The sequence below is a fragment of the Tamandua tetradactyla genome, chromosome 4, assembly GCF_023851605.1.
Source record: "Tamandua tetradactyla isolate mTamTet1 chromosome 4, mTamTet1.pri, whole genome shotgun sequence".
Taxonomy (NCBI): Eukaryota; Metazoa; Chordata; class Mammalia; order Pilosa; family Myrmecophagidae; genus Tamandua; species Tamandua tetradactyla.
In genome coordinates, this window is record NC_135330.1 from 61,895,844 (window position 1) to 61,909,287 (window position 13,444).

The 13,444-nt window shown below is 44.4% G+C and overlaps 1 protein-coding gene, 1 long non-coding RNA gene and 1 other non-coding gene across 6 annotated transcripts in view; 2 read left to right on the top strand and 1 right to left on the bottom strand.

Annotated features, from left to right (window-relative positions):
- Window positions 1-13,444, bottom strand: part of PIK3C2B (phosphatidylinositol-4-phosphate 3-kinase catalytic subunit type 2 beta) — a 77,661-nt gene that overhangs the window by 9,497 nt on the left and 54,720 nt on the right. For both annotated transcript variants that reach the window (XM_077157518.1, XM_077157517.1), the window contains exons 20-29: window positions 12,944-13,051; window positions 12,063-12,155; window positions 11,142-11,271; window positions 10,209-10,345; window positions 4,642-4,811; window positions 3,981-4,137; window positions 3,509-3,618; window positions 2,392-2,593; window positions 1,862-1,986; window positions 1,067-1,184 (exon numbers count right to left, since the gene is read on the bottom strand). In XM_077157518.1, the coding sequence (XP_077013633.1) occupies window positions 1,067-1,184; window positions 1,862-1,986; window positions 2,392-2,593; window positions 3,509-3,618; window positions 3,981-4,137; window positions 4,642-4,811; window positions 10,209-10,345; window positions 11,142-11,271; window positions 12,063-12,155; window positions 12,944-13,051 (1,350 nt within the window). The remainder of the gene's footprint in view (window positions 1-1,066; window positions 1,185-1,861; window positions 1,987-2,391; window positions 2,594-3,508; window positions 3,619-3,980; window positions 4,138-4,641; window positions 4,812-10,208; window positions 10,346-11,141; window positions 11,272-12,062; window positions 12,156-12,943; window positions 13,052-13,444) is intronic.
- Window positions 846-12,870, top strand: LOC143680920 (uncharacterized). Of its 3 annotated transcripts, XR_013174250.1 has the most exons (4): window positions 846-1,366; window positions 1,640-2,048; window positions 11,022-11,296; window positions 12,042-12,870. It is a non-coding gene; the product is annotated as an uncharacterized LOC143680920 (long non-coding RNA). The 3 variants fall into 3 exon arrangements; XR_013174248.1 differs by having other exon boundaries at window positions 856-1,366; window positions 11,022-12,870; XR_013174249.1 differs by having other exon boundaries at window positions 860-1,366; window positions 1,640-1,742; window positions 11,022-12,870.
- LOC143681783 (U6 spliceosomal RNA) lies at window positions 8,796-8,902 on the top strand. The gene has a single exon (XR_013174843.1). It is a non-coding gene; the product is annotated as a U6 spliceosomal RNA (small nuclear RNA).

Sequence of the window (13,444 nt, forward strand, 5' to 3'; positions counted from 1 at the left end):
GGGTATTAACCTATGATTAGAGGGAGATGTGACTCCACCCATTCCAGGTGGGTCTTGATTAGTTTACTGGAATCCTTTAAAAGAGGAAACATTTTGGAAAACATTTCAGAGCCAGGAGAACCACAGAGCCCATGAAGCCAGACACCTTTGGAGATGAGGAAGGAAAACACCCCAGGGGAGTTTCATGAAAGAAGCCTAGAGAGAAAGCTAGCAGACTTTGCCACGTTTGCCGTGTGTCTCTCCAGCTGAGAGAAAAACCTGAACGTCATCCACTTTCTTGACCCAAGGTATCTTTCCCTGGATGCCCTAGATTGGACATTTCTATGGCCTTGCTTTAATTTGGACATTTCCACAGCTTTAGAACATATAAACTTGCAACTTAACAAATTCCCCTTTTTAAAATCCGTTCCATTTCTGATATATCACATTCAGGCAGCTTGCAAACTAGAACACAAGTCAATGTGCTAACTTGGTACAGATATTTTAGGATATGGCATATGTTCACCATAGATGCTAAGGGAAAAAAAAACCCAAAGAATTACATTTAATCTACGACCACTGTAAAAGTCCCATTTGCATTAGGGTAGGAAGGAACATAGAAAAACATAGAAAATGGAGGAAGATGACTTATTTGTTAGCATGTCAGGATTCTTGAGGACTTTATTTATTTTTATGCCCGTGGGGACCATTAAAATACCACTGTTAAAAAATGATCTAGGTGGATACACTCAACCTGTTCAAAATTCCTTTTCCTCAACCCTTTCGTCAGGTTCTGATCACTCCAGTCACTCTGGGATCGCATCTAATGCATGCCTTTCTCTCCATGTGGCTGGTTGCAGTGAAGTTCCCATTTACTCGTGTCCATGCGCATGGACCCTACGACGCTGGGACCACGGATCGCCCTCCTGCTCTCCCTCCGCAGAGGCTAGGCCACCGGTCACCACGCCAGCACACACAGGCGGGCCAATTCGCCCTCCCTGATTCTCGGCAGACTCTGGACCCTTCTGCCCCGGCTCCCCCCCCAAGAGCAACCAAAATAGCCAGGAAGGGAGAACAGCTCACCCACCTCTGCCACCTCCGGGGCTGCGTGGATCAAGTGCCAGATGTAGCCGTTTAACTCCTCCTTCCGCCTCTCGGCCACAGCCTCTCCCCGGGAGCGCCCAATCACGAAGCGACTAGGGAAGCTGGGGTAGACAGGCAGGCGGCGGTAATGAAGGAAGGAGAAGACAGGGAAGGACAAATTAAGAGAAAACCGGCTTTTTTCAAACTGCATGTTCATTTTTAGTCACCTAACCTACATTTCCCAAAGCCTGCCTTTCCAGAGACCTTCCCCGGAGCCCACTCCATTCCTCCCCTAGGTTCCCAGGTCTGTACCAGCCATGCTCAAGCTCAGCATATCACACCAGATACATCCAAAGACCAGAACAAGGAATCAAACTGTCAGACAGAGTCCTGTGACTCCCCAGAAGTACATCAGGGGAGTACTTCAGTACACCCCAGCTTTTCAGATTGTACACACCCAATCTAAAAACTCATTTTTAAAATAGTTTTACTCTTTAAAAAATTAAAATTCTGAAACCACATTCAGATTCAGTTGATCCCTCTGCCTTGAAACCCACTTTGCTTTTTCCTTCTGCAGATGGCCCAGGCTTATTTTCAAGGCTGGAGTAAAACTTCTTGAGAGCTTCAGAAGAGCTTGGCCAGCAGGGGGAGCACTTTTATCAAGCTCATTACCAGGCGAAGTAAGGCAGTGAGATCTTTACCCTAAAAGTATTATTTCCACACTCCTGCAGTCCCATCCCCCCTCCCCCATCTTTCTCTCTAGCACCCCTTGCTGGCAAAGAGTAAAGGGGTCAGTTACCTGGGCAAGACGGATGAAGGGAAGAGTAGACGCAGCTTATTGTGTAATTCCTGGAATTCCTCAAATGTCCGCTGGATGTAAGCGGCCTCATGAGCATTCTCTCGCATCACCTTTACCACATATATCTGCAAAGCACCAGATCTTAGGGTACTCTTGCTAAATCCTCTGCACCCAGTGAAGGAGGCAGGTAAGGGAACAGAAGTATGTGCAATGGTATACTTTCCAAAAGAGGATAAGTGTGTCTCCAATGAAGATAAGATCACAGTTCCTATAAAGGAACTGAAAAGAAAGTTTTCCCCTATGTGTTACCACAAGACCCTTGATTTAGAGAGAATATCCATCCAATTCAGCCCCCTGATTCTAGGCAGGTCACTTGAGCAAGGGACAGGGAAGTGGTCTGTGGTGCTTCCAGCACAGGATGCCCAGAGAACTTCAGTGACCATGGCACAGGGTGTAAAGAAACCGTCAGAATCCCAGTAAGGTGGGATCAGTGGAGAGCAAGAGAGAGTCAGACTGGAGAAGATACTTACATAGCCCTTGTTGGGGTGGAAAATCTTCTCATGGCGGCAGAGGAAAACATCATTGATACGGCCAGAGCTTTTGAGGGTATGTGTTCGGGGGGCAAAGGAAAGGGTCAGCCGGTCATCTGAACCTGTAAACTTCATCTGAGCCAGATTATGGATAAAAAAATTGAGCTTCGTGGCTACACTGCCAAGGCTGGACTCAATCAACCTGTTGGTGCAAAAGGGATGGGAAGTGAAGGATGTAACCATGGACCCAAGTGCCTGCTGCCCACAGTTATGTGAAAGGATATTCTGACTCCTGAGAAAAACTGAGCAAAACACTCAGTTCAGATCAAATCATTTTTCTTATGTAATATCTTCACAGAGAGCATAACTGGCACACAATGATCTTACATGTGACTTATATGAATCCTGGGGTCTTAATTCTCCTCACTGCCCACCTGAACCAAAGACAGTCAAGTCAGGATAGCAGGCTTCAGGGAACTACTGTGGGGTTACTATGAAATGTCTAATATTGTACTAAACTCCAAGTTTCAGTACAATAGAACCTCACTAAGCACTATTCAATTTAGAGATTTCAATTCAAAAAGAGAGGTCTGTGTTAGACCCAACAGAGAAAATTTAGTTTGCTAAGCCCCCAAAAGACTGCACAATGAAATGAACCATTGTATATATGGACAAAATTGTAGGTATTAGTATATAGATACTTTCCTGCTTTCACATTTAGTGTTGCTAAAAACTTTATCAAATACAGGAAAATTGAACCATGGACTTCCACTTTTGACAAGGGGATTGGATCTGATCCCAGAGAGCTAAAACTGATCCCAAATCAATATTATACTTAGCTTCTTAGCTACAGAGTGGGACCTGCTGACAATACAAGAGTCAGACTGCAATACCTTTATATACAAAGGTTAGCACCAAAATGCAGATGGAACTGGGGCTAAGAGACTAAAGTGATTTACCTAAGTCAGGGGCAAATTTGGGACAAGAAATCCATGTTTTTAACTGGAGGCTCTACCATTTGAACTAAGCCTTCCCCATTTCCCTAGCCCAGCTCCTCCCAAACAGGCAGACTGCCAATTTCTCAGGTGAGCAGACTGTGTCTTTTGCAGGGTGTTACCTAGTAAAGTAGGTGGTGGCATTGGCTTCTGTGTCCTGAGGTCTCAAGGCGTCATACACATACTTGAGGTCCTCCAGGTCTGAGAGCTCAGGAATCCCACAGGATAACATCTAGAAGAGGAAAGGAAGAGAGACAGTGGCTATAACAACAGGGAATTCTTGCTTCTTCCCCGATGTAAGGCAAGATTTTCTATAGCTAGGCTCCCTAACCCTTCTAAAGGGTGGTCAGTTTTGCTGTGGGCAGCAGCTAGAAGGCCACAGGGGTTGAGGGGCTTGAGCAAACTTGAGCAAGGAGTAAGACATCTGTATTAACACCACTGTCCCCCAGGCAGCTTGGGTCCCTGCCTTTATGTAGGGAAGGAAGGTGTTCCATTGGGGCTCTCCAGAAATCCTTTGAAGCAAGATAAGGGAGTCTTAAGGATAATTCTACATGGTTAAAGAGGAGGGGTTCAGAAAAGAATGGAGCTCCTCACCAGGCCCAGAAGGTTGAGGAAGAGGTGGGTGTGCTTGCGAATGAGGTTGTAGGCTTGGCAGCAAAGGTCAACAAAGTCATGGAAGCGGCTGGAAGGCTTGTCACCCCCGTTGATGACATATGCCATGTCCGAGGTGAAGACAAAGGGAGCACGATCCCTGGGTCAAGGGGAACATACAGGTAAAAGGTCAAAATGGAGGAAGAAACCAACCTTGTGGACTGTATCAGAGGATGGTTTCCTCATCCCTCATCACTTGTATGAACCTGGATAAATGGGGCTTTCTCTAACTTTTTTCTTTCTTTTATTCTCTAACTTAATCAAAGACTGATATTTCATATCCTCCATTGATCCCTTGTCTGTGAGTTATCAATATTTTTCCTGATATCTAATTGTATTCCATTTGCTACAGTTTGGGCTCATTTTCCTGTGCTCAGCCCTCAGAAGGGAGGAGAATAGTTGGTCCCCACCTTCTTCTACCCAGCCTTTCAAGGATTTGAGCTGTTATTAGTTTTCTTTTCTCGAAAGCTACTCATCCCAGTGACCCTGCTCTGAGATCTAGCTGCTTCTAGCATGGGCTTGAGTTCTAGCTCTGAACCATTTCTGTTGACTTTCTGACCCTGCACACACTTCACACACATCCTGGCTTCAAAGGACCACTTACCTCTTGATGTTGCCAAACATCTGGGCATGGCCCAGGAAGCGGCCAAAATCTATGTGGAACATATGGCCAGTGGTCTTCAGCATGATGTTGTCATTGTGTCGGTCGCAGATGCCCAACACGTATGTGGCTACACAGCAGCCAGCACAGGAGTAGATGAAGTTCTCCACTGCCTGGGAGGAGAGGACACAAAACTGGCTTGGAGGACCTCCAAGAGCTATAACCAGAATGAATTCAGAGAGTCCTGGTCTCTGTCTCCTGTGAACTCCAACAGCATTGCACATCTGCCTATCCAGCCTTCATATCATAGTAGTGTATGCGCTTATACATGTAGAAAGGTTTACCATAGCTCAGAGTAGAAGGAGATGGAAGGCACATAGGTATATCTTTAACAGTTTATCTGAATTTCTTCTCCTTCTCCTGCATTTCTCCTAGGAAAGACAGTAGACTGATCCAGAAGCCCAAACTTGACCACCCAGATTGAGGAGACAGGATTAGATGAGAATGTTCCCAGCTAGTACTAGAGAACAACATTCCCTAGTGTTGTGATGTTCTTAACTCAAGACCACAACTGAAGTGGCAGACTTAGGTTTCCTTCCTGACCTTGCTTAGAATTCTCCTGTCCTTCTTCCTGCCCCAAATAAAACTCCCATTTCCAGAGTTCCTGGCAACAATAAGTGATCATCTAATTAAAGTTGCTTCGTTCCAAAGAAGAGCTGAGGCAGCTTAACACTTCCAGGGAGTGTTTTGCACTTGTAAATCAGACATCTCTAGTTGGTAAAATGTGTTAGATCTATTTTGGAGTTTAAAGTTGGGGGTGGGGGGAGAAGGGGATCTATCTTATCTTGTCTGGTCAATATCTGTCTCCTTATCTGTCTTTCCAGAAGGTAACAGTACATGGAATCAGTACCAGACGTACCTTCCAACCTCTAAATCCTCTTTAGGAGGGTTGTAGAATACCTAGAACTCAGGGAAGACTCCCAGGCAGAGGGCTACAGTTGTAATAGCCAACTGGGAATGTACAAGGTTGGGAAGGAAAGAAAGCTTCCCAGATGTAGAATGCCATCCCTCTCTCTTTCTGCAAATTTCCACCTATCCTTCAAGGACGCTCCTTGTCCCACATCTTCCCCAACCTTCCCAGCTCACTCTGACTGCTCCACCACCTGCCCTTTGAGCCCCTACAGGTCTCCCACCACCCACCCACTCAGGGCTTAGTCTATACTCCCTCAGGGTTTGGGGACCTTATCTCCTCAGTAGATAGATCTCCCACCTCACCCCAAAGCTTCTTGACTATTCCTAGAGGCCTATTTCAAAGCTAAATGCCACAGAGAAGTTCCCCAACTATTTGCTGAATTACAACTAGATGACTAATCCCCAGGAAACCAAGAATAGAAAGTCTATAAAGAAATCATAGAATTCACCTTCTGGAAGAAAAAGATTATTTCTATGAAAGGGAACTATATGAATGAAAAGAAACTACTCAATAAGGAATACAATACATCAACTCTCAGTCCTGACCTTCATTTCCATCAAATTGTTTTCCTGTTGTAGATATTCTTTCCACCTCAAATGCACCCTATTTTGGCTCACAAAATACCACCTTACTAACTTATGCAAGAAGTCTCATTGAATAAAGGGGCACTCTCCTGATTTAAGTGATTCACCATTTGTAGGATATAGGGTAATGACTTTCATGAGTAAATGGCCAAGAGAAAAATATCTCTAGCTCTTTTCTCCTGGAAGTCAACATAAGGAAGTACCAGAATTTTTCCAGTGGAGAAAATATCTTTCAGAAAATGAGACGAAACATTTATCCTGCTAGAGGTGGCAGAGGCCTTAGAAATTGTCTAATATTTTCAACTCACAAAGAAGGGAACTGGGACTCAAAGACATTCAGTGATTTGCCCCAACTCTCAGCAGGTAGATAATTACAAGTCCAGGATTAGAATCCAATCTCTTACTTCTTTCTACTATACTATGTTTTCACCTAAGAATGAGGCTGAGAGAGAGATTATTGTGAGCATTTTCTTTGTGCCTCAGTGTGCATGCAGAATCTCTCTCTACAAAGCACCTTTACCCTTGGAGAGAAGGAATACTGATTCCTTCTTCTCCCCCACCTCTTACACTATTTATATGTTCATGTATTTTTCAGGTATTAAACACCCATCATGCATATGTAGGTAGCAGAGAAGCTTAGACTATCTATAGGTATGCCTACGAGTTACTGCTGGAGTTACTTCTCTGTTGTTCAGATGTGGACTTAGTCTCTCTAAGCCCAACTCTGCGAATGAAATGATTGCCCTCCCCCCTACATCGGACATGACATCCAAGGGTGAAAGTCTCCCTCGCGACATGGGAGATGATTCCCAGGGATGAACCCAGACCTGGCACTGTGGGATCAACAATTCCATCCTGACCAAAAGGGGGAAAAGAAGTGTGATTAATAAAGCATCAGTGGCAGAGAGAATTCAAATAGAGTCGAGAGGCTTCTTAGGAGGTTGCTCTTATGCAAGCTTCAGTTAGACCTTGCTACCTATCATAACCTGCCAACCCTCAACCAGGACCATTCCAGCCAACCCTAAAGAACACCTAGGGCAATTTATAAGATTCCACAAGGGTTCCATGCACTAGAGTAACTTTCCAGAAACCTACAATCTCCAGATGGGTCCCTGGTCCAGATAAGTCCTGAAACCTAGTCCAGCCTCTCTAGAATATCAGATAGTTCCATCTCCCTACCCCATATTAGTGACAGACCTTTCCAATATGAGAAATTTAGAATTGCCATAGCCCAAACATCCCTGAAGAAAGGGATGGAAAGATCAAAGGTGATGGTAGCGTTATACAGAGAAGACAGGATTTAACAAACGAATATGAATGCTGAATCATTAAATTGATACTTCTTTTAGTCTCTAGCATTTTAGAGCAGCTAGAAGCACCTAAAATTGTGGAATTGTAAACCATGTCAAAGTTTGAAATATGTTCTACAACTGATTGTGGTGCTGTGCTGTGAAATTTATAGCTTTTTTGCATGTATGTTATTTTTCACAAAAAAAAGAAGGAAAAAAGTCAATTGTGATGATAAAAAAATATTTAAGCCCTCTAGCCTCTTATATTCTGGAGCAGCTAGAATGAAAAATATGAGAGGATCATATGGTAGCCCGTGACAAACTCTGGGATCTGTCCTGTAACTACTTGTTGAAGAGTGCTTTGAAAACGATTGCTTTTCTTTTTTTCTTTGGAGGGGGGGGTGTGTGCATGGTCCAGGAATCGAACCCGGGTCTCGCACATGGAAAGCGGGCATTCTAACAACTAAACTACCCATGCACCCTGAAAACTATTGCTTTTTTATTTCTTTGCTTTGTGTATATGTTATACTATACAATTAAAAAAAAGTTAAAAAATAACAAATAAAACATTCTAAATGAAAAAAATTATTAAACATTTCTAATATTTAAAAGAAATCATTAAAGAAGCTCTAAATAAATTCATATTCATAAATGAACTTAAAAACCAAACAAAAAAAACGACCCACCATGCAGAGTCACTATAAAAGTGACCGATGCTCACTCCTTACCAATGTAATGAGAATCGTAGTAAATGTGAGAGAAGAATGTACAATAAGAACACACACAAAGAAACTAACTCTGTTCCAGGATATCAAAGAACAGAGTGGTTTTTGAGGAATGAGGAAGGTAGGATAAGGCATTTCAGAAAAAGGGAATATCATCATCTGGAGGAATCCAGGAAAATGCAAGTGGTCTTCTAAACCAGAGCATCAGTTAGCATAAGATGAGAAGGTGCAGTGGAGGAGACCACAGGGATAGGCAGGGCTGGATTACAAAAGGCTTTGTATACAATGCTATGGAGGCTGGACTTATCTTTTAGGGTACAGGGAGCCTTTGAAGAAGTTAGAGCAAAGAAGAGGAATGGGCAGGTTTGTACTTCCTAAAAAAGCTCTGGAAACCAGGCAGAGGATGGAGTGGAAAGAGGAGAGGTCATTTCAGTGGTTCCAGGACCAGACAGCAAATAGCTGAATGAAAGCATTAGTAAGGAAATGGAAAGAAAAGGAAACATTTGAGAGGCATTTGGGAAGAAGAATCAACAGGACTTGGTATGGCAGGACTGACGCAGAAACAAGCATCAAGACAAGTCAAGAGGTGCTCGCTTCAGCAGCACATATACCAAAATTGGAACGATACAGAGAAGATTAGCATGGCCCCTGCGCAAGGATAACACGCAAATTCGTGAAGCGTTCCATATTTAAAAAAAAAAAAAAAAAGAAAGACAATTCAAGAGGTTCTGGCTTGGGTGACTGCATGGAGAGAACGATACTATTTACTGATAGGAAACACACAGAAGACTGTTTTCAAGAGCTGAAAGAGAGACAAAGCCAATTCTGCATACCAGTAAGCAGGTAGCTATAGAGTCCAAAGTCCGAGGGAAGGAAGAAGGTTAGAGGGTTAGCTTTGGAAGTCATCAGTATATGGGTGGTAGTTTAAATAATAAGAGAAGATGAGTTGGCACCAGAAGAGTGCAAAGAGAGAGAGAACAGCATGCTAGGAATTAAACCCTGGGAAACACAAACATTTATGGCCATTTAAGACCATCTAATTATATGTTCACTAAACAACATTCTGATTATAATTTGGCTTCCTGTGTAGGTTTTCCCTCAGGGATAAAATGCACTGAGCAACATAAAATTAGAATTTGGGTCCCTTTGGAAGTTAAATTGATAGAAATTAGCATTCTGGCTTATAGCCAGTTTCTTATGAGTTTGGTTATTGTGACCTGTAACCCCCTCCCCTAAACCTAATTATTTTAGAGACTAGACCTATGAAGCTAAGGACCAGCTGTGAACCCAATTAGACCCACATAGGGAACCGCCCGCCCCTTTTGCTATCATCTCCATCTCATATCTAACTTTAATCTTGGCTATGAGATATAGCCTTGCCACTAACCAGCTCCATAACTAGGAATAACTGAATAAGTCTTAGTTCCCATCTATGAAAAGGGGGTTGGATTAAAAATGACAGCTAAAGTCTCTTCCAGCCAACTGTTTTTTTTAAAAGCAGTTTTACTGAGATATATTCACATACCATACAATCCATCCAAGAAATCAATGGCTTTTAGTATAATCACAGAGTTGTGTATTCTTGACCACGGTCAATTTTAGAGTATTTTCATTACTCCAAAAAGAAAAACCTCATAGCCCTTAGCAGTCACCTCTCAATCACTCTATTCCACCAAGTACTGTTCTACAAATTACCACTGAACCCCTCTGAGAGCACAGGAGGAATTGATCAGGATCAGCAATTAGGAAGACTGCAAGTGGTCCTCAAAAGTTGACACCCCGTGTCCAAAACTCTGCCAGAGTAACTCTGCGAAAGTTTCCCAGTGTGATACTCGGAATTTATTTAGTCAGCTTAGAACAGTCATTGGACCCACCAGTCAGCCAAGAAAGTGTTTCCTTCCCCCCAACTCAGCTGTCTTCTCTGTGTTTGCTCAGATCTTGTGGTAAGACAGCTCAGTGCCAGAGACAAACACACCCCAGCCTGGGCCCCCAATCCTACCTTCTCATACTCGTCTTCCCCAGGGTTGTGTTTCTGCAGCCAGTCGGCCAGGGGCCGGTCCTTGAAGGAGCCAGTCACCCCGTGCTCCACCTGGATCTTGCGCAGGGTTTCTGCATTGGGAATCATCTCTACCATCCCTATAAGAGGAAGGAGCAGAGCAAATGGGACTGCAGGAAGGTCACTGCTAGAGCTTTGCTAGATGCTTCCCTATCAATTAAGCACTAGGGCAGTTACACAAAGTCTAATAATGAAGGTACAAAACAGGGCAAGAGGATAATGGCAAAAAGGAAGGTCATTCCCCATGTCTCATATTCCATACTGTGATGTTTTGGTTTCCCTAATTCATAGCTGCTGCTTTTTTATTTTTAACTTTTACTAAGGACAATTTCAAAAATATTGCACAGAGAGAACGGTATTATGAATTCACAGGTAACCATCACACAGCTTCAAAGTATGTCAACATTTTACTAATCTTATTTCATCTATTTCACTCACCCAACCTGTGCTTCTTTTTTCTAGGTAGAGTATTTTAAAGCACATCCCAAACATGTCCTTGCACTAATAAATACTTCAGGTATATAACTAACAAGGACATAACTACTATGCCACTGTCACTTTAAAAAAAATTAACGATCATTTCTTAATATAATCTCATATTCAGTCCATTTCAAATCCCCCAATTGCCTTTAAAAATATCTTTTTGAAGTTGGTTTGTTTGAATCAGGATCCAAGCAAAGTCTGCACAATGGTTGTTGTGTCTCCAAATTCGTTTTATTTTATAACAGTCTCCTCTCCTCTGCCTTCTTTTTTTAGTGCTATCCTCTTTTCATCTTCCTGGAGAAGTATACAGTTCATGATAGGAATGGGCAAAGGAATCAAGCAAAGGGGTCCCATTCACACCATGTGTCTTACACCCCCTCCCTCCCGACTGACCTCTCCCCCGGCCAGTGGAGAAGCAACGGAAAATGACCATGCGCATGTCCAGCCCTTCCTGGACCCAGATCTTGCTCATGATGCGAATCATCTGCAGGGTTAACATGTCCTGGCGAAGGTCGTCCCCGCACTGGGTGGAGAGAAGAGAGTGGCATGTGAGTTGGAAGTGCCAGAGCCCATCTCCTCCTCCTTCCATGGCTCCCAGGTGGGCTCCCTGGGCCCAAACTATAGTGACAAAGAGGGACTACCCTTAAGTGCCCAGCTCACACCAGGCCCAAGAACCAGAGGTGGTGCAGTGACCTTCAGTGCCCATGTGGTCTTCCAGCCCTTCTCTCTATCTGAATTGGAGTCAGTTTCAGCTTCCTCATAAAACGTTCCGTGGTCATGCTTTTGCCCCTTGAACTTTTATACATGGATTTGGAACTTATACTCAGCAAACACATATTGCAAATTTTTAGGACATGTATGTCAGCTTTGTCTTCCCCACTAGATTATACGCTCTGAGATGATCATTTACTTCCCAAAATAATGGCTGTACCAGAGTCAGAGAGGAGCTTAGTACTCATCTAATTCAACCCACATCTGATATTTTAATTTCCTCTTCAACATTTCTGCCACATGGTCAGTCAGCCTCTGTTTGAGTACTCCCAGATCACCACCTTTCCCGCTCATTGTTAGGGTGGCTCTGCCTCCACGTGTACACTGAGCAGTGAGCTGCCTCCATACACCTCCCAAAGCTCTATTCTTAGCCTTCTGGGGCCACACAGAATCAGTCTATTTCCTTTTTCACCTGATAGTCTTTTGTATATTAGGAAGGCAGCATGGAATAGTGGGAAGAGAACTTCCCTGCCATCTTTGTGCTCCCTCCTTTCCTTCTATCTACCACCTTGGACCCACCAGGCTTGAGCAAAGAACACTCACCTTGAAGATGACACGGATGTTCTCACCCAGTGGATCGACATTTTGAAAGGAGAGCTTTAGGGGAACAGCATTGGAGTTGAAGTAGGAACAGTCCTGCCAAGGCAAAGAGGGTGGTGAGTGATGAGGGTCCACAGGTGGTCCACAGGTGGTCCAAGTTCACAAAGGAAAACAGCTGATCTCCATCCAGATCAGGATGCCATCATCTGCCCTTCCCGCTGCTGGTTCATCCAAGACCTGCTTATTGTTTCTTCCAGATTGCTCAAGAACCCCATTCTTTCCTTCCCTACCTCCCATCATCATCTGGTTCAGTTTTTAATGACCTCAACTCCAGCACCAATCACTCATCCCTTCACAGTTTATTAAACTTACTCTAGTTGTGTAATTCCTGGTAAGTCATTAGTCCCATCTGCACCTCAGTTTACTCCTCGTAAGATGGATCTCACGATTGTAACAATGTCACAGAGTTGGGAGGACAAGATGAGACAAGCCGCCTAAAGCACTTGGGATAGTGCCGGGCACTAAAGTGCTCAGGAAATGACAGATGACAGCTGCCGCCATCTTCGCCACCCCGACTTCATCCCCAACAGCACCAGGTGGAGATACCTACCCAGCCTCCAACCCAGTTCCTCCACTCTGCACAGCTGTCAAGTGAAAGTCTACACAGGTTTTGGGGCTGGCAAAAGGCCACAAATCTGCTTTTCAATAACGAGTTCAGTGGTTCAGCGGTAGAACACTCAACCGCCATGCGGGAGACCTGGGTTCAATTCGCAGCCCATGCACTCCCCACCCTCCACCCAAAAATACATAAATAAATAAATAACTAGCTCAGTGAGAACCTCACCTCTGCAGTCTGAGAATCCCCCCAAGCCCCAGCCACTCACCCTGGGCACGATGCCCTTGACCAGCAGGCTGGGGCTGAGCGGCAGGCGGCAGGAGCCATTCAGGGCAAAGAACTGCTTTACATCCTCCAGGCCCGTGCGGAGGATCCCCTGGGAGGGAGGAGAAGGGGGGGGTCTGAGAGGGGCCCCTCAGCTCTGCGCAGGACCAGGCTTCTCCCAGGGGTAGGTGCCTATGTCGGTGGTGGCTGGTGTGAAAGCAGAGGGGGGAGGACAGCCTCCAGAAGACCCTGAAGAAGGAAAACCACCTCCCCTTACCCCAAGCCTGGGACAGCAAACCCAAATACCTCTAGAGGCCAGGGAGTTGATAGGCCAGCATGAAGCAGGCAGCAGTGAACTAAGAGGCTGCGCTACATCTCAAGGGTGAGCTGCCACTCAGGTTGTGGCCACGAGAAGCCAATAATCTGAACAGCAATATGAAATTCCCCAATTTTTAAGTGTTGGCAATCAGAAACACCTTTGGCCTCTATAGCACCTTCATAAAAG